Source organism: Bombina bombina, chromosome 2 (assembly GCF_027579735.1).
Source record: "Bombina bombina isolate aBomBom1 chromosome 2, aBomBom1.pri, whole genome shotgun sequence".
Lineage (NCBI taxonomy): Eukaryota > Metazoa > Chordata > Amphibia > Anura > Bombinatoridae > Bombina > Bombina bombina.
Genome location: NC_069500.1, coordinates 1,308,458,265 through 1,308,479,084, shown reverse-complemented (window position 1 = coordinate 1,308,479,084; position 20,820 = coordinate 1,308,458,265). Strand labels below are relative to the sequence as shown.

Sequence of the window (20,820 nt, the reverse complement as noted above, 5' to 3'; positions counted from 1 at the left end):
ACCGCCGCTCCCGTAGCCCGCCGCAACCTAATAAAGTTATTAACCCCTAAACCGCCGCTCCCGTACCCCGCCGCCAGCTATATTAAATCTATAACCCCCTAAAGTGAGCCCCTAACACCGCCGCCATCTATATTAAAATGATTAACCCCTAATCTAATCCCCCTATACCGCTGCCAGCTATATTAATAGTATTAACCCCTAATGTAAGCCCCTTACACCGCTGCCATCTCTATTAAAATTATTAACCCCTAATTTAATCTACCTACCCCGCCGCCAGCTATATTATCTATATTAACCCTAAGTATATTATAGTTAATATAGTTATTACATTATATATATTAACTATATTAACCCTAATTATATTAGGGTTAATATAGTTAATATAGTTACTATAGTATTTATATTAACTATATTAACTCTATATAACCCTAACACCCCTAACTAAATTTTTATTAAATTAATCTAATTCATATTATAAACTAAAATATTCCTATTTAAATCTAAATACTTACCTATAAAATAAACCCTAAGATAGCTACAATATAATTAATAATTACATTGTAGCTATGTTAGGGTTAATATTTATTTTACAGGTAAATTGTTAATTATTTTACCTAGGTATAATAGCTATTAAATAGTTATTAACTATTTAATATCTACCTAGTTAAAATAATTTCCCAATTACCTGTAAAATAAATCCTAACCTAAGTTACAAATACACCTAAACTATCAATAAATTAACTAAACTACAAATATCTATCTAAAAATACAATTAAATAAACTAAACTAAATTACAAAAACAAACAAACGCTAAATTACAAAAAATAAAAAAAAGATTACAAGATTTTTAAGCTAATTACACCTATTCTAAGCCCCCTAATAAAATAATAAAGCCCCCCAAAATAAAAAAAATTCCCTGCCCTATTCTAAATTAAAAAAAAGTTCAAAGCTCTTTACCTTACCAGCCCTTAAAAGGGCCTTTTGTGGGGCATGCCCCAAAGAATTCAGCTCTTTTGCATTTCAATAAATATACAATAGCCCCCCCCCCACATTACAACCCACCACCCACATACACCTATTCTAAACCCACCCAAACCCCCCTTAAAAAAGCCTAACACTACCCCCCTGAAGATCTCCCTACCTTGTCTTCACCGCACCGGGCCGAACTCCTCATCCAATCCGGGCGATGTCTTCCTCCAAGCGGCAAAGAAGAATTCTTCATCCCGGCGACGTCTTCCTCCAAGCGGCAGCAAAGTCTTCTTCCTTCCGGCAGCATCTTCCATGAAGCGGCATCTTCAATCTTCTTTCTTCGCTCCGCCGCCGCGGAGCATCCATCCCGGCCGACGACTGAACGACGAATGAGGTACCTTTAAATGACGTCATCCAAGATGGCGTCCGCCGAATTCCGATTGGCTGATAGGATTCTATCAGCCAAACGGAATTAAGGTAGAAAAATCTGATTGGCTGATTGAATCAGCCAATCAGATTCAAGTTCAATCCGATTGGCTGAACCAATAATTTTTCTACCTTAATTCCGACATCGGAAGACATCGCCCGGATCGGATGAGGAGTTCGGCCCGGTGTGGTGAAGACAATGTAGGGAGATCTTCAGGGGGGTAGTGTTAGGCTTTTTTAAGGGGGGTTTGGGTGGGTTTAGAATAGGGGTATGTGGGTGGTGGGTTGTAATGTGGGGGGGTATTGTATATTTATTGAAATGCAAAAGAGATGAATTCTTTGGGGCATGCCCCACAAAAGGCCCTTTTAAGGGCTGGTAAGGTAAAGAGCTTTGAACTTTTTTTAATTTATAATAGGGCAGGGAATTTGTTTTTATTTTGGGGGGCTTTATTATTTTATTAGGGGGCTTAGAATAGGTGTAATTAGCTTAAAAATCTTGTAATCTTTTTTTATTTTTTGTAATTTAGTGTTTTTTTTTTTTTTGTAATTTAGTTTAGTTTATTTAATTGTATTTTTAGATAGATATTTGTAGTTTAGTTAATTTATTTATAGTGTAGGTGTATTTGTAACTTAGGTTAGGATTTATTTTACAGGTAATTGGGAAATTATTTTAACTAGGTAGATATTAAATAGTTAATAACTATTTAATAGCTATTATACCTAGTTAAAATAATTAACAATTTACCTGTAAAATAAATATTAACCCTAACATAGCTACAATGTAATTATTAATTATATTGTAGCTGTCTTAGGGTTTATTTTATAGGTAAGTATTTAGATTTAAATAGGAATATTTTAGTTTATAATATGAATTAGATTAATTTAATAAAAATTTAGTTAGGGGTGTTAGGGTTAGATAGAGTTAATATAGTTAATATAAATACTATAGTAACTATATTAACCCTAATATAATTACGGTTAATATAGTTAATATATATAATGTAATAACTATATTAACTATAATATACTTAGGGTTAATATAGATAACATAGCTGGCGGCGGGGTAGGTAGATTAAATTAGGGGTTAATCATTTTAATATAGATGGCGGCGGTGTAAGGGGCTTACATTAGGGGTTAATACTATTAATATAGCTGGCGGCGGTATAGGGGGATTAGATTAGGGGTTAATAATTTTTATATAGGTGGCGGCGGTGTAAGGGGTCAGATTAGGGGATAGATAAGGTAGATGACAGCGGTGTAAGGGGTTCACATTAGGGGATAGATAAGGTAGATGGCGGCGGTTTTAGGGGTTCACATTAGGCGATAGATAAGGTAGATGGCGGCGGTTTTAGGGGCTCACAGTAGGGGGTTAGTTTATGTAGATGGCGGCGGGGTCCGGGAGCGGCGGTTTAGGGGTTAATAACTTTATTAGGGATTTCGGCGGGGGATCGCGGTTGACAGGTAGATAGACATTGCGCATGCGTTAGGTGTTAGGTTTTATTTAGCAGATCGCGGGTGACAGCTAGCTAGACATTGTGCATGCGTTAGGTGTTAGGTTTATTTTCTAGCTAGTTTAGGGAGTTACAGGGCTCCAATAGTCAGCGTAAGGCTTCTTACGGCTGCTTTTTGTGGCGAGGTGAAAATGGAATAAGATTTCTCCATTTTCGCCACGTAAGTCCTTACGCTGCATATTGGATACCAAACTGGGTATACCTGCCTATGGCCCAAAAAAACTACGGGCGACGGCAGAAATATACGGGCGTAACTTCTAGGTTACGCCGTATATAGGATACCAAACCAGCGTAAATATTGGCGTCGCCGGCTTTTGCGGGCGACGATTTTTATCGGATCGACCCCAGGTTGTCTCTAATAAACCGAGTCCAATAATTTACCTCATCCCACAAGCAACTGCTAATCTGCTTATTACCTGGGTTTAACTACAGACCTATATATAATAGCTTTCATACATCGTTAGACTTAGTAGTAGCTCTTGCACTACTTTGTGCTAGTACCCTATTGGGACATAATAATCTATCCAGGGAGGACAATTTTCCAATAGTGTTCAAACTTAAAATATCTGATACAGTGGTGCTAGCTATTTTTCTGCATTTCTATAATTAGATGACCTAATACTACACCAAATAATTCCGCAATTCTATGATTGTGGTGCATGGGATAGTTCAAAACTGTGTTTTTATGTTCAATTCCACATTTTATTTCTTATGTGACTAATAAAAGTTAAGTTTTAACTCCTCAATCTGGATGGAATTTAAACATCCTTTTCTCCACTGCCTCCATTGTATTTACTCTATTTAAGTGTTGTTGATTGCTATGTATGTACACTCTTTACCAGTGGCCCACTGGTCTTTCTGTATTATACTATTCATGCTACAGTATAATACATTCATAGTATTATACTACAGTATTGTACTGTCATATAGTATTATACTATTCACACTACAGTATAGTACAGTCATATAGTAGAATACTATTCATACCACAATATAGTACAGCCATATAGTATTATACTATTTATACTACAGTATAGAACAGTCATATAGTAGTATAATATTTATACTACAGTACAGTCCAGTCATAGTAGTATACTATTTATACTACAGTGTAGTACAGTAATTTAGTATAGTTTTGAAAATTAAGTATATTATGTTTTTAGCTCACTATACTAATATCACCTATAATATTTGTAACAGAATTTTACAGACACTTTCATACATATACATTATTAAATGGTTAACTGTATAGCTTCTGGGAACTACATAATTCATCACTGACTAATATGTATCCAAGACAAACGTTCATGACCATAACACTAGCCACTCAAAACAAATTTACTGAGAACTCGCTAACACATATTACTTTATAATGTTATCAATTGAGTTGTTTAGAGGTTAACACTATATCGCATCTTGTTTTTGTCAAACGTGCAAAACACACAGAGAGCAGAAGCGTCTGAGTCAGAGATTTATATTGACTTCCTAAGATTGGTGTCACTGCACCGAGTGCCCCTTAAGCACATATTATAGCTTCCAGATTTCTTTTGTGTGCCTACAGTAATTCTGTAACTAGTTCATCATGACATACTGAAACAAATGGGGTCATTTTCTCAATAAAATGATTACATAAATACTTTGCTAAGTTATCTGGCTTTTATAGACTTTAAAATATATTTCACATTGATCTTCTTTTATAGAAATGAAGATTGTTTAGTGTTTTCTTATATTTCCTTCCATGAAATACAACTAATATGGAGCACATAAAGAACATGCTGTTGTATATAGTGCATTGTATTGCTCATTAGTTCAGACTATTATATATGGTATACAGAAGTTCTTTGCAGACCAGCCTAAATGTTGATATGTTCTTGTTTACTTAGGCATTGCTGGCCTTGATATTGTGTGTGGTCTATTATGAAATGATGGTCACACAGTACAGGTTAAAGTAAATCCCTGCCTACTAGTGAAACTGATACACCTCAATCAGAAAAAATAAGTTTGCTGCCAAACCCCAAGGCAGAATATGCTGTGAACTGAGATGCCATTGCAGAAAAAGCACATGCAAAAACGGTTAGCGCTTTCTCAGCGCTGCTCCATATCAGGCTTCAAACAGTGCTGTGCTCTGGCATTGTTTGAAGAGAACAGTAAATTATGGAGTAGTGCTGATTGACTACTGACTCTCAGGCTCAGGGAATTTTTCAACTTGCCACCTAGCATTCCTGCTCTGCAAATCTGTAACTCCTCAACGTAAGACATTCTTGTGAGCAATGCAACTTTATATATCTAAATTTTTACCTTACAATTACAATTTAAAAACTTAACATTTTTTTCCCCCACTGCAGCTAATTTGCAATGCAATGCCCAACTGCTGCAATATATTCTAGAACTGTAAATATTGCTTTATTCTCCAGTTACTCAACACATTGCAGTCGTGCTGGTGCTTTAGTGTAACTGCCTAATGTGAACTTGAATTTAATTTAAAATTTTCACTAAAAAAAAATCTCATTGCAGAAAGTGAAAAGTTCTGCCTTGGGCTGCCAACAAGGATTGAGGTGTTTAGTATCTTTGACATGGAGCCTATGACATACTCACAATAAACACTAAGGTGCATAGTATAATAAAGTTAACTGATGGTGATATCTTGTCTCTAGTTCAACAATTCTCTCACACCCTTATTCATCATCTATAGACAAAGGTTTGTTTAGAGCAGAGTTTTACTAAAGTAAACTGCAGTGAACCTAAGCAGTTGCCTGTTGCTACCACAATAACTTAGTACATCATCCATATTTACCAGGGCTTCCTTGTCTCATGCCTATAAACCCAACTGAATTACCGCCCATTAGGCGATGAGCATTGAACACACCAGAAAAAGAAAAAAAAAAACATATGATGCTTCTCCCAAACTATAATCCTTGGGACTATAAATAATAAACTATCTCATGACCATTGGAACCTGTCCAGACCACACCATCTGAGAATCAAATAGACATCTATAAGCCATCAGTCGCCATCCGCTTCAATCTCACACAGACACACAGACTTTTTTTTATGTAGCAAGACCCATGGATATGATACATCGCTTTCAGATTCAAACAACTGGGTGGCTATATAGCATCAAGCTATTTAAAGAGTTAGTATATATTCTTAGCAATCTTTGGGATTACTTGTCTCTAATTCTCAGATACCAACTTTATCTACAAGAACAAAAAGTTGTGTCATTGAGGGTTTTATAAGTTTACACATAATCATTGCTTGTGGATTAGTACTACATCAACCAGTATGAAGGAATGGATGAAAGAAAAGTCTGAGGAAGAAATGTTGGTAAACATTAAAGGGATACTAAACAGCTCTTACTTTGGTGTAAACATTGTGCCTGTCCCACGCTCGCTAGAGAGGTCAAACAGCAAATGATATAACCAGGGTTACTTCAAAATACCTGTACTGCAAATCTAATATCCACATATTAACCAGGCCTCTTCCCTCTTGCTCTAAACCAATTACAGACCTCACACTAACCCAATAGACTAGTATCTGTATAGATTAGGGTCTGCCATAGCTTTCCTCGGACCCAACAGGCATGCTAAGCTAGGTACATGCTCTTCCTCAGGGTGTGCATACCTTTTTGTGAACAGAGTTCCAAATGCTAAGCTGCCCAGTGCTGCAACCTTCCTCTTGGACATTGCAATTGTTACTCAGCTGCTTGGTTGTCCTTACAGATACTTTTTTTTTATGTGTTATATAGATAACCTGTCTGACATGTCTGCTCTGTAGACTGATGGCCATTTCCTGCATATTGTGTGCTGCTGGCCATTTCCTATCTTGTGCCGGACTTCTTGCATAGCTATTTCTGACCATTGTTATTTCGATTCACTGGCCATTCTGTGTTTTGCTGGCTGCTGTCTATATAGATTACCATTTTGGCTATACCTTCACTTTGCTTATACCACATGTAAGTTGTTCCTGTCTACTTGGTTATCTTGATGTCTTCTGGACTCTGACTTAATTTATTTTTTCTCATTGCCTTACCTATGTATTGGATTGTGGGGGTAAATTACACTTAAACCCCATACAGATTCTGCTGCCTTCTCATGTATCTCCTAAACTCCACCCTAGGCTGCATGACTCCTTTACTAGGTTTCTTCAGAATACTGCAAATCTATAAGCTGGTTCGGGCAATTTGTGGGATTTTAAATAAAACCTAGGTTAAACAGAAAAGAAACTCCCATGATGAATCTTTAATGAACAAACATTGCTCTGATCTCTAGAATATTTATCCACATATTAACAAGGCCTCCTCCCTCTTGCTCTAAACCAATTACAGACCTCACCCTAACCTGATAGACTAGCATCTGTATTGATTAGGGTCTGCCACAGCTCCCTTGTGAATGCTTTCCTCACTAGAATTTACAGACCCCACATGGATGCTAAGCTAGGTACACTCTCTTCCTTATGGTGTACGGACCTCTTTGTGAACAGAGCTCCAAAAGCTAAGCTGCCCAGTGCTGCAACCTTCCTATTGAACATTACAAGTAATTACTCAGCTGCTTGATTTTTCTTTCAGATACTCTATATAACGTCTGACATGTCTTCTCTTTGTATTGATGGCCATTTCCTGTCTTGCATATTGTGTTCTGCTGGCCATCACCTGTATACTGTGTGCTGCTGGCCATTTCCTGTCTTGCGCTGGACTTCTTGCATAGCTATTTCTGGCCATTGTTATTTTGACTCATTGGCCATCCTGTGTTTTGCTGGCTGCTGTCTACATATATTACCCTTTTGGCTATACCTTGACTTTGCTTATACCAAATGTAAGCTTTTTCCAGTCTACTTGCTCAGCATGATGTCTTCTGGACTCTGACTTCATTATTTTTTATCATTGCCTTAGTTATGTCCTGCATTAAGGGGTAATACAGATTCTGCTGCCTTCTCATGGATCTCCTAAACTCCAGCCTAGGTTCATTTACCAGGCTATCCAGAGTTAACACTCCAAACCCAGGTAAGATTCTAAATATTGGGAGTTACACATTACTAGAATGAATAAAATCTGTTTAAGCACTGGCCATACAATGTAAAAGTCTGCATTTTATTAACATGTGCATTTTTTTCTAATCACTCCCTCTATGCAAGAAGTTTGCATTATTTGTCTTATGTATTGATTGACTAGCTCTAAGCAAGAAGTTTAAATTAAATAAAAATGTGTTGCTGAAAGTACAATTGTTCTGTAAGACAAACATACAATGAATATGCAAATTATAGTAAAAAATAGTGCTAGGGAGTACTTATCATACATACAGTATATCGCAATAAAAATGTATACAAATTCTACTTAGACAAAACATGGTCTACAGCAGGCTTCTTACATCAATTACTTTAAGAACATAACAGTTTGTATATACTGTATAAAAAGAAGCTTAATAAGTGTTGAAAATTCGATAACAGTCAATAAGTTCCATGATGATGTACCATAAAAAATATATATATTTCCACTTTACTTCTATAGTCAAATTTATTTTTTCTCATGATTTCCTTTGTTTAAACTTATTAAAGGGACCCAAACCCCAAATTGTTTCCGATTTGCTTGTATTGTCTAATTTACGCTTGTCTTCTTTGTTGAAAAAAATACCTATGTAGGCAATGTGCACATGACTGGGGCACTATATGACAGCAGTTTTGCAATAATCCAACAAAACTAGAACCAAGTTTAGAGTAGAAGGGGGCGCCACAAAGTCCAGGCAAAAAAGGAGGTAAATATGAGCAGAATGTATTCTTGGGGAAATACACATATGCAATGATCAGCTGCTCTCTTCAATCACCCAAATCCGTGATGATGATTACCAAAAAGCCACACAGTCTGAAAGACAGAATAGAAGAGGCGCTTCCTTGTGCATATCAACTATATAGAAAAAGGCATATCTCAAATATATAGAAAAACGAAGTGGGTAGGTCTGGACTAATACCTGTGAGCTCAAAGCCAACTCTAAAAAATATACTGCGATCTCCCTCACATATAGGAATAGAGTGGCGCTTTAGGCAGAGCTCAGATAATATATAAGTTTCTCAAATAGACAGATAATCAATTACCTTTAAATAAGAATATGTGCAAACTAAGCAATAAATAAATAAATAGGGAGAAATGACTTCAATCCTATGTATCCAGCCAAGAAAATATCATGAAGAATATACAACTCAATGCAAATATTTCATGAATTACATAAAATAATATAAAATGAAATTAATAGACAATTTTATAATAATACTGGATTATTCACAATTAATATGTTTTAGAAATCAAGATGTTAAAAATCAAGATGTGGCCACATAACATGGCTAATAAGAACGTCTATATGAAGGTGCCAGAGTATACGCATACAATAAATATTGTATATCAAAGCAATGTGCAAAGAATGAGCCAAAAGATATGCATAGAGTGAGCAAATATTAGCACAATTGGTTGACAAATAATAGAACAATTTGGTAGACAAAACAAATGCTTCTTTACGTATATATATATATATATATATATATATATGTCGTTATCCACCCCTGGTAATAAGTCAATTTTGCAGGATCACTAGTTGCAAGCGTTAAAGAGTGTATCCTTTTAGGGTTGTAAATAACCAATAATGGTAAAGGCAACGAAAAAAGTATTTTTGCAAGTTGCTATTGTAGCTTGTCTACAAATACTTTTAAAGTCTCAGAAAGTGCTGCGAGCACCAAAGTTTCTATACTGACTGGTTAGTTTTTTTTCCCCCTCAAATCTCTTACCGGACCTCTTGACGGCTTGACGGCTGTATTCATATCTATGACAGACTAGTATGCTGTGAGCTTACCACGCTGAGTTCTCCGTAACTCCTAGGCGTGTATACAGCGTCTTCACTGTCAGCGTGTGTGTCTTTGGTCACCTGACCTGATCCGCCAATTAGGAACTCAATAAAGCGCTCCAAATTCAAACCACTGAAGATATAGTGGTGAATTTACTTTTTTATGTATCCAAATAGTTTGCGGTTCTTCGTACTCCTAGGTAACAAGTCACTCTGCAAATAGAATTTCGTAGATTCCAGACCTTGAGTGTGAGTGATGTTTGTATATAACGCACTTACGTCACATGTAACTAAAAGAAAGTCTTTTTGCCAGGTTATATTTTTTAGTTAATTTAGAAGTGCAGTTGAATCTTTTAGATATGCAGGTAGTATTGTTACATACGGTTGTAAAAATTTGTCTACGTATTGTGATAAGTTCGATGTCAGTGAGTTAATACCTGAGATTATTGGTCTCCCTGGTGGTTTTTGTATGGATTTGTGGATTTTGGGGAGAAAGTAAAAAATTGGGGTTACCGGATGTTGTACTTTTAGGAAATTGAGTTCTTTCTCATTCAAAATATTCTCCCTTTTGGCATAGAAAATTACTTCATCTAATTTTAAAGTGAATTTTTTAACCAGATTTGTATTAAGTCTTTGGTAAGTTTCCGTATCATTTAGAAGATGGTAGGCTTTTTCTAAGTAATCTTCTGTATTGAGTATTACTACTCCTCCTCCCTTATCGGCTGCTTTAATGATATCTGGATTGTTTTTAAGTTCTGTTATCATATTATTCTCTTTTTTTGTAAGATTATATTTTTGTTTACCCTTACTGTTACTTTTGAGTATGTGTTCTTTAACTGATTTTTCAAAAAGTTCTAAATATTTGCCTTTTTCGTGAGGTAAAATGACAATTTGAGTTTAAGATCTGTATGATTATAATAGTCTTTATTCTGTGTTAGATTATTTTGATCAATGTCTATTGTTCGTTCTAGTGGATTTTTAATGAAGTACTGTTTTAGGGTCAATTTTCTCACGTATTGATTCACGTTAATCATAGTATTAAATTTATTTATTCTACATGTAGGAGCGAAGGAGAGTCCTTTACTTTTTTCGTTGCCTTTACCATTATTGGTTATTTACAACCCTAAAAGGATACACTGTATAACGCTTGCAACTAGTGATCCTACAAAATAGACATATTACCAGGGGTGGATAACGACTAACATACATATATATATATATATATATATATATATATAAAACAAGAGTATTGCATTGAGCAATGATACTTTTTTTATTAGGGCCTAGTGGAGAATATTCTTAAGCCCTTAGTTATTAACACCACTAGCTTTATAAAAGACACCACTGATTTTCTTAACAAAATCAGCCAGATAACAGAATTGCCAGAGGATACTATACTTGTGACAATGGATGTGGAATCCCTGTACAGCAATATTCCACATAAAGATGGTATTGATGCCTGCTTAAACTTTCTTTCCTGCAACAGCCTTAACCAGACATATAGTGCTTCTACAGTCAGTAAACTTACAGAATTTATACTTACTCACAATTATTTCATCTTCAACCACTCCATCTACTTACAAATCATGGGAACAGCCATGGGCACCAAAATGGCACCACAGTACGCAAACCTCTTCATGGCTGACTTAGAACAGAGATTCCTAGCCACTCACCCTCACAAACCATTCAAATACTTTCGCTACATCGATGATATTTTCATCATATGGACAGAAGGAGAAAAAAACCTTGAACATTTTCATAAATCATTTAATCTATTTCATGCATCAATCAAGCTTAAAATGAACTTTTCTAGAGACTGTGTCAACTTCCTGGATACAACAATATCCATCACAAATGGCAAACTGCACTCATCTGTATACAGGAAACCAACAGATAGATGCAGCTACCTCCACAGCTCCAGCTCCCACCCCAATCACATTAAAAAATCCATAATCTACAGTCAGGCTACAAGATACCACAGAATTTGTTCAGATACCAAGGACCGTGACAAACACCTCATCACATTGTCCCAATCATTCAGAGAAAAAGGTTACAAAACAAGGATTATAAATAAAAAAATTAACTCTGCCCTCAATACCCCACGTGAACACTTACTACAATACAGGGAGAAGAAAAACATATCACGTATCCCACTAGTAGTCAAATACAACCCTGCTGTGGAAGGGATACGAAAAATCATAAAAGACTTACAGCCACTACTCTTAGAGGATCCCACACTCAAAAAAATCTTTCCAAAACCCCCAATCCTGGCATACAGACAAGCACCTAACCTAAAGCAGAAACTGGTACATAGGAAGCTACCCCTTGAGAAAAAGAACACTCAGAATGGAACCAAGTGCTGCTATAAAGCTCGCTGCAAACTGTGTCAACACGTTTGTGAAAGCAGCACAGTAAATCACAATAATAAATCTTACAACATTAAAGGGGCATATTCATGTATATCTGCAAATGTGGTATACATGATACATTGCACTGCATGTGAAATGGGATGCTATATTGGAGAAACAAGCCAAAAACTGCACCTTCGAATGAACTTACACAGACACTCAATCAAAAACCACTGTGAAACAAAATACTGCACCCCTGTTGGTCACCATTTCACCCAACCTGACCACTCCATCCAAAACCTCAAAATCAAAATTCTCAGAGGCAACTTCAATAACACCATGGAAAGAAAAACCTTTGAAATGAAAATGATAATGCACTTCAACCTGTTTAATTCTGGACTAAATGTGGACTCTGGATTCTTAACACATTATCAAAAATTTTTGTAATGTACTTTCATTTAGTCAATTACATTGTATATTCCACATTCTTTATACATAGGTACACAGGTAAGCCTATGTCCACACTTTTGTCTTTTCTTAACTTTTGTATTCCCCCTGTATATACAATTTCACATCTCTATAGATATTGATTCAATATTGATATATAACTTTATGTCAGTATATGCTCTATGTAAAGCTATATATTTCCCCTGTCTGTTCTCCTACACTGGACACTGTCTGCCTGTTACCTAAGCCCCCCTCATGATTTTTACGACACCTCCTCCTCTCCCTGCACTGTCTTCTTAGCTATTCTGTGTTTTAAGATACAATCTGTAAATTCCATTGAATTGGTTAGTATTGCTTCAGACTTGATAAAGGAAGGAACTCTTCCGAAAGCTTGTCATCTTATAAATGTATAGTTCGTCCAATAAAAAAAGTATCATTGCTCAATGCAATACTCTTGTTATTTTGATATCTAAATCTATGGACTAACATGGCTACTCCAATCAACGTGACTATGGAAGATACTGAATATAGCCATAATAAGAAGCAAATCATGAAACTGATCACAAAAGAAACACAGATCAACAGTGATATATACTTCCTATCATCCTGCAAAAAAATGAATCTCATTCCAAATGGACTGAAAATTAAGAATCCACTTGCAACCACTCATAACTGTGAGTATGCTGAAAAACTTTGCAGACGTACCAGTGAGAAACTGAGAAATAACCTAATTCATCAACTATATAGCAAAAAGCAAATAATAAAAGACCAAAAGCAGCTCCTACTACAAAAACTACAAGAAAATAATGGGTACAATGAAGAAATTAAAAAAGAAATGCAACACTTCCACAAAGCACAACAACAAAATTTTATCAAGAAGAAAAAGAAGAAACTTGCATGCCTGTCACAAAACAGAATAAAACACCAAATGCAAGAAAACAGAGCTCCACGTGACAGATCAACTACAACTTCAACAACAAATGACCAAACGTCCACAGACAATAACAGCACCTCATTTAAAACACAAACTGTCACCAACCAAGAAAACCACACAGAAAACTCAGGGATTGTGAACCTGTCAAAATACCACCTGTCAGAGCCAGAGATATCAGTACTGTGTAAAGGATTATCATTCTGTCCAAGTACAAATCTAGACAAAATCCAACTGTACTCAGACTTAGAAGAATTCTTCAGGAGATTGCGGCTAAAAGAATTCTTCTATGACAAAGAAAATACCAGCACTATGGAGGACTACAATGGAAGAAAAAAGAACACAGTCTTTACACCTGCACCAGGACGCAACACAAAATTGGACAGCTATATTGAAAGCTTCCGGTTGAGAACTGCATCTCTGCTCAACACACAGCAGAAAAAAATAATGTATAACCTCTCACACTTAGAAAAAAACGCTATAAAAAACTTAAGAAATAATGAAAACATTACCATTAAGCCTGCGGACAAGGGAGGAGCAGTGGTGATCATGAATACACAGGACTACATCACAGAGGGAAATAGACAATTATCAGATCAAACTTATTACAAAAAACTAGAAAAGGACCCCACCCAGGAATACACTTTGCAACTTAGAAAACTAATTAAAACATTCCCTAAACACACGCAACATAAACTGGACAAACTGGTGCCCTCTAACCCAAGCATAGGGACATTCTACATGCTCCCAAAAATCCACAAACCAGGGAACCCAGGAAGACCAATAATAACAGGCATGGACACTCTGACTGAGCAACTATCGGGCCTAGTGGAGAATATTCTTAAGCCCTTAGTTATTAACACCACTAGCTTTATAAAAGACACCACTGATTTTCTTAACAAAATCAGCCAGATAACAGAATTGCCAGAGGATACTATACTTGTGACAATGGATGTGGAATCCCTGTACAGCAATATTCCACATAAAGATGGTATTGATGCCTGCTTAAACTTTCTTTCCTGCAACAGCCTTAACCAGACATATAGTGCTTCTACAGTCAGTAAACTTACAGAATTTATACTTACTCACAATTATTTCATCTTCAACCACTCCATCTACTTACAAATCATGGGAACAGCCATGGGCACCAAAATGGCACCACAGTACGCAAACCTCTTCATGGCTGACTTAGAACAGAGATTCCTAGCCACTCACCCTCACAAACCATTCAAATACTTTCGCTACATCGATGATATTTTCATCATATGGACAGAAGGAGAAAAAAACCTTGAACATTTTCATAAATCATTTAATCTATTTCATGCATCAATCAAGCTTAAAATGAACTTTTCTAGAGACTGTGTCAACTTCCTGGATACAACAATATCCATCACAAATGGCAAACTGCACTCATCTGTATACAGGAAACCAACAGATAGATGCAGCTACCTCCACAGCTCCAGCTCCCACCCCAATCACATTAAAAAATCCATAATCTACAGTCAGGCTACAAGATACCACAGAATTTGTTCAGATACCAAGGACCGTGACAAACACCTCATCACATTGTCCCAATCATTCAGAGAAAAAGGATACAAAACAAGGATTATAAATAAAAAAATTAACTCTGCCCTCAATACCCCACGTGAACACTTACTACAATACAGGGAGAAGAAAAACATATCACGTATCCCACTAGTAGTCAAATACAACCCTGCTGTGGAAGGGATACGAAAAATCATAAAAGACTTACAGCCACTACTCTTAGAGGATCCCACACTCAAAAAAATCTTTCCAAAACCCCCAATCCTGGCATACAGACAAGCACCTAACCTAAAGCAGAAACTGGTACATAGGAAGCTACCCCTTGAGAAAAAGAACACTCAGAATGGAACCAAGTGCTGCTATAAAGCTCGCTGCAAACTGTGTCAACACGTTTGTGAAAGCAGCACAGTAAATCACAATAATAAATCTTACAACATTAAAGGGGCATATTCATGTATATCTGCAAATGTGGTATACATGATACATTGCACTGCATGTGAAATGGGATGCTATATTGGAGAAACAAGCCAAAAACTGCACCTTCGAATGAACTTACACAGACACTCAATCAAAAACCACTGTGAATCAAAATACTGCACCCCTGTTGGTCACCATTTCACCCAACCTGACCACTCCATCCAAAACCTCAAAATCAAAATTCTCAGAGGCAACTTCAATAACACCATGGAAAGAAAAACCTTTGAAATGAAAATGATAATGCACTTCAACCTGTTTAATTCTGGACTAAATGTGGACTCTGGATTCTTAACACATTATCAAAAATTTTTGTAATGTACTTTCATTTAGTCAATTACATTGTATATTCCACATTCTTTATACATAGGTACACAGGTAAGCCTATGTCCACACTTTTGTCTTTTCTTAACTTTTGTATTCCCCCTGTATATACAATTTCACATCTCTATAGATATTGATTCAATATTGATATATAACTTTATGTCAGTATATGCTCTATGTAAAGCTATATATTTCCCCTGTCTGTTCTCCTACACTGGACACTGTCTGCCTGTTACCTAAGCCCCCCTCATGATTTTTACGACACCTCCTCCTCTCCCTGCACTGTCTTCTTAGCTATTCTGTGTTTTAAGATACAATCTGTAAATTCCATTGAATTGGTTAGTATTGCTTCAGACTTGATAAAGGAAGGAACTCTTCCGAAAGCTTGTCATCTTATAAATGTATAGTTAGTCCAATAAAAAAAGTATCATTGCTCAATGCAATACTCTTGTTATTTTGATATCTAAATCTCTGGACTAACATGGCTACTCCAATCAACGTATATATATATATATATATATATATGTAAAGAAGCATTTGTTTTGTCTACCAAATTGTTCTATTATTTGTCAACCAATTGTGCTAATATTTGCTCACTCTATGCATATCTTTTGGCTCATTCTTAGCACATTCCTTTAATATACAATATTTATTGTATGCATATACTCTGGCACCTTCATATAGACGTTCTTATTAGCTAACATTTCTTTAGCCTATAGTGTTTACACTATTCTATTTTTATATAGATTTCTATATGTTTGTATTTTAAGGATGAATTTTTAGGATAAAGGTTTTTTAGCGATGTGGCCACATCTTGATTTCTAAAACATATTAATTGTGAATTATCCAGTATTATTATAAAATTGTCTATTAATTTAATTTTATATTATTTTATGTAATTCATTAAATATTTGCATTACGTGTATCACCTAGTCATTTGAGTTGTATATTCTTCATGATATTTTCTTTGGCTGGATCCATAGGATTGAAGTCATTTCTCCATATCTCAAATGTGTTCTCTCGCTCACAGAATACTCACAAAAGTGGCAGCACTCAGATGTGCTGTTGGAGGCAGACTGGGGTCTCACAGCGCCCCAGCTCGCTGGTCTCCCAGTCTCTGGAACAGCCGTAGGAAGATGTACTCCAATGGTTAATGGAATTACAGCCAAATGGCGGAAGTGGTGGAGCTGATAACCAATCGTAGGTAATCAGCAATATCGAATGATCATATAGATCAAGCAAACGAAGTGATATGTTTAAAACACACTTTTAATAATAGTAAAACAATTACAAAAAAAAAGTACATAAAAACAATCAATGCACCTACAAGTGCATAAGTGTGCAATAGCTATGCGTTTCTCATCCTACTGGCCGTTTCTTCAGGCCTGTTCCAGAGACCGGGAGACCAGCGAGCTGGGGCGCTGTGAGACCCCAGTCTGCCTCCAATAGCACATCTGTGTGCTGCCACTGTTGTGAGTATTCTTTGAGCGAGAGAGCACATTTGAGATATGCCTTTTTCTATATAGTTGATATGCCCAAGAAAGCGCCTCTTCTATTCTGTCTTTCAGACTGTGTGGAGTTTTGCAAGAATGCTTTAGAATACTAGAAGGCAGAAGTGTTATCAGAATGTTTAAAGCATTCTTGCTAAATAGCTGCCATATAATGCTCCAAATAAGTACACGTCTACCTACCTGTTTTTGGAGTTTCATGCCTTCAGGCTTAGAAGCATAGACTTGTCGTGAACAACAAATGTCAGCTGTATTTGCAACATTTCTAAAACTGTTATACATATAGATATAGTGCTCAAGACATGTGCACACTCCCAAGTCTATCTGAGTATGCTCTCACGGAAAGAAGCCAAGTTTTAACCAAGAATACCAGGAGAACAATTTGATAATAAAAGTCTGAATCACAACAATTTAATTTTGACATCCATGTCCCTTTAAGTAATTTTTAGGCTAATCCTAAACCAAGCATATGACAATATACATTAAGAACAAGAACAGACTGGACAATGTTATGGTAGTTATCTCAGATCAAAACAAAATACACTTAGAAAAGTAATGGGCAGGTAATTAATGTAGTATGTTTTCATGTAAATGTACTAATAAATGTTATAAAAGTAGTAAACTGACAGAGACTTAGTAAACTAAAAGCAGGATTGATTTTAGGTTTGCATTGTTTGAATCTATGCAACTATATCAATAAAATCAGGTTATGGTTCTTACCACTGTTATACTGGGCCACTTCCTCCCAAAATGCTTTGAATAACTCAGTGAGATGCCGTTCTTTCTGTCTTACTGTAATTTTCTGGTTATTGTTTAATTTTTGAAGAGTTTTGGAAACAGCGTTCAGTCGGCATTCACTCTCTTCCTGTATCTGGTACTTCAAAGAATCCACTACCTTCGCCATATGTTCCCAGCGGATCATCTTTTCTTGAATTTCCTTTGAAATAAATTAAATACAGGAAAATAATATAGCTATATAATCACAGAGGAAATATAATTATATGTGCTTCTAAACATAATCAAATGTTACGTTTTATGAAATGTTCTCAAACCTCTTGCGCCAAGTGTAGTCAGCCTGCACTGATTATGAAGTTAAAGGCATTATGGAGACAACTGGAATGATATACATATATATATTAAACAAAGGAGAATACAGTTCAAAAGTATTAGAACCAAGAGACTATCCTAGCCAGCACTGATTATGAATAAATATGATAAATAAATCCCAGTAAGAACAATGGTCACCCAGGAGAGGCTAACAAAATATAATTAACACAATGTCATGCAATCAAAGTAGAATTTATTAAAGCAAAAAACCGCAACAGTAAGCAGAGAATATTTGGACGGGTCAATACAGAAATATAATTATATGGAAAACCATCCCGGGAGGTTAGTTAACAACAAACTGTCTTGAGATGTAGCCCTGTAGGCTCACAAACAGTCTTTGCTTGTTAGGAAATGTGCACATAATCCCCACCCAGGGGAATAAACTGTAGGTATTCAGAGAGCCGGGCATGCCATAATTATAATATCCACAATGGTATAAATGAGGGAACTATTGTCTTCCTGAGGCACCCTGTGTGTTGCAATATCTCTCTCAAGAGTGGTGTGTCCTAGAGTACTAGAAGAGCAATCCAGGGATCCCTGTATCAGATATTAACATAATACCTGACATATCCTTAGACGATCCGTGATGATCCTCATAACAGTAATACAGTTCCGGTGCTATCAACACCAAGCTTCGGTTTATACAGCTCCACAGCTTCAACGGGTGTACACACTCACCCGTAGAGTTGAACTCCTCCAAATTAAACTAACACATGGGGCCAAATAGCTACCACCTCAAAGTTGTTCCAAAGACCAACTGCCAGTATACGCGGGGGTTTCACCCGCACTGCAAACTTTTACTCGGGCTTCATCTGGCCTGTACAGCCCATAGTAATTGGTTAAGCCTATGTATTCACGTCATTCCCTATGACGTATATGGGTGAAATACATTGTTGCAGCGTTATTTTGCGACTAAGTAATTTGTCTTAAAGTGAAGGTCAACTTCACGCAACTGCCCCACGACATTGGATAAACTTTGCAAAATGAGGGTAGGTTTAATTCATCAAATTTTTTATATTTCCTTATTTTTAAAAATATTTACCTTTTGAGCGCTCCGACGATAAGCGTGTCTCTCCCGCGTGGCATTTTGTCAAATTGATTGACAGATGAAGATTCTTAAAAGAACTAATCCTTGTTTCCCTGGGCTGTGACATTTATGCAAAGGGTCTGAACGCCCCGGGGGGGGGGGGGGGGAACAAGGATTCGTTCTTTTAAGAATCGTCATTTGTCAATCAATTTGACAAAATGCCGCGCAGGAGAGATCAAAAGATAAAAATATTAAAAAATAATGAAATATAGAAAATTTGATTAATTAAAGCCACTCTCATTTTGCACAGTTTATCCAATGCAGTGGGGCATTTGCGTAAGGTTGACCTTCACTTTAATCAAAACACAAATCTTCAATATTAATGACATTGTGTATTTTTTACCCCGCTTTTCAAGTTAAGGCAATAATGTTTCAATGCTATTACCTATGATATTCATAAATCGACAGCAATGGCAGGCTTCAGTGTAAATAAAGGTATAATGTTTATATATACAATTAACGACTCAGAGCAATTTAATTCTACAAAAAGGGGGAGTTATATCAATATACTCAAACAGACTCATCAATTATATTAAAAATAAACATTTATCATACTCCATTAGTCTTGCTACTTTGTAAATAAATCACTTAAATGGGTTCAGGGAGGAATTTTATCCATTATTGTGTAACACTTTATAACTTAGACCCAGTAAAAATAGTTACCTGTAAGTGACATACTGACTAATCTATTATTATATTTGTTACCATTTAGCTAGTATATGTAGAAGAAATGACTTATTCAGTTTTTATAAATTTTTATAGAAAGGGTGCATAATTAATTTCTTCATTCAGGCCACTAGGATTTAGTGCTCTTAAGTTAAAAATCCATCTGCATTCCTTTTGCAATAATAGCTTATCAAAGTCACCTCCTCTCCCCTTTAAATCTAATTTCTCCAGACCCATGAATTTTAGTCGATTTTTATTACTCTTGTGAAAGATTTTAAAATGACGTGCCACACTACTGGTTTCAATTTCATGTTTAATATCTCTTATGTTGCTTAATGCGTTCTTTTAGCTCCCTATAGGTTTTTCCTATGTAATAAATAGGAAAATTACATAATACTATATAAATTATTCCTTCTGATTTACAATTTATCTTACCAACAATATTATAAATCTTGCCCCATTTGTCCACAAAATGGGCTCCTTGTTGCATATTCGTACATACTGAACATTTTCTGCACTTTGTATTACCATCTTTCAAAGTTATTTTTCTCAGCCAGTTTTGTCCTTCCTTTCTATTAAAGTGGCTAGAAACCAATTTTTCTTTTAAATTTGGTGTCATAAGTGGTCTATCTCCTACTATTAATTTAATATCA

General features: G+C 36.0%; 1 protein-coding gene across 1 annotated transcript in view; it reads right to left on the bottom strand.

Annotated features, from left to right (window-relative positions):
* The window catches only part of EVC (EvC ciliary complex subunit 1), a 561,189-nt gene that overhangs the window by 220,257 nt on the left and 320,112 nt on the right, over nt 1-20,820 (bottom strand). Inside the window, exon 8 of the mRNA XM_053700301.1 lies at nt 18,028-18,244. Coding sequence (XP_053556276.1) covers nt 18,028-18,244 — 217 coding nt within the window. The remainder of the gene's footprint in view (nt 1-18,027; nt 18,245-20,820) is intronic.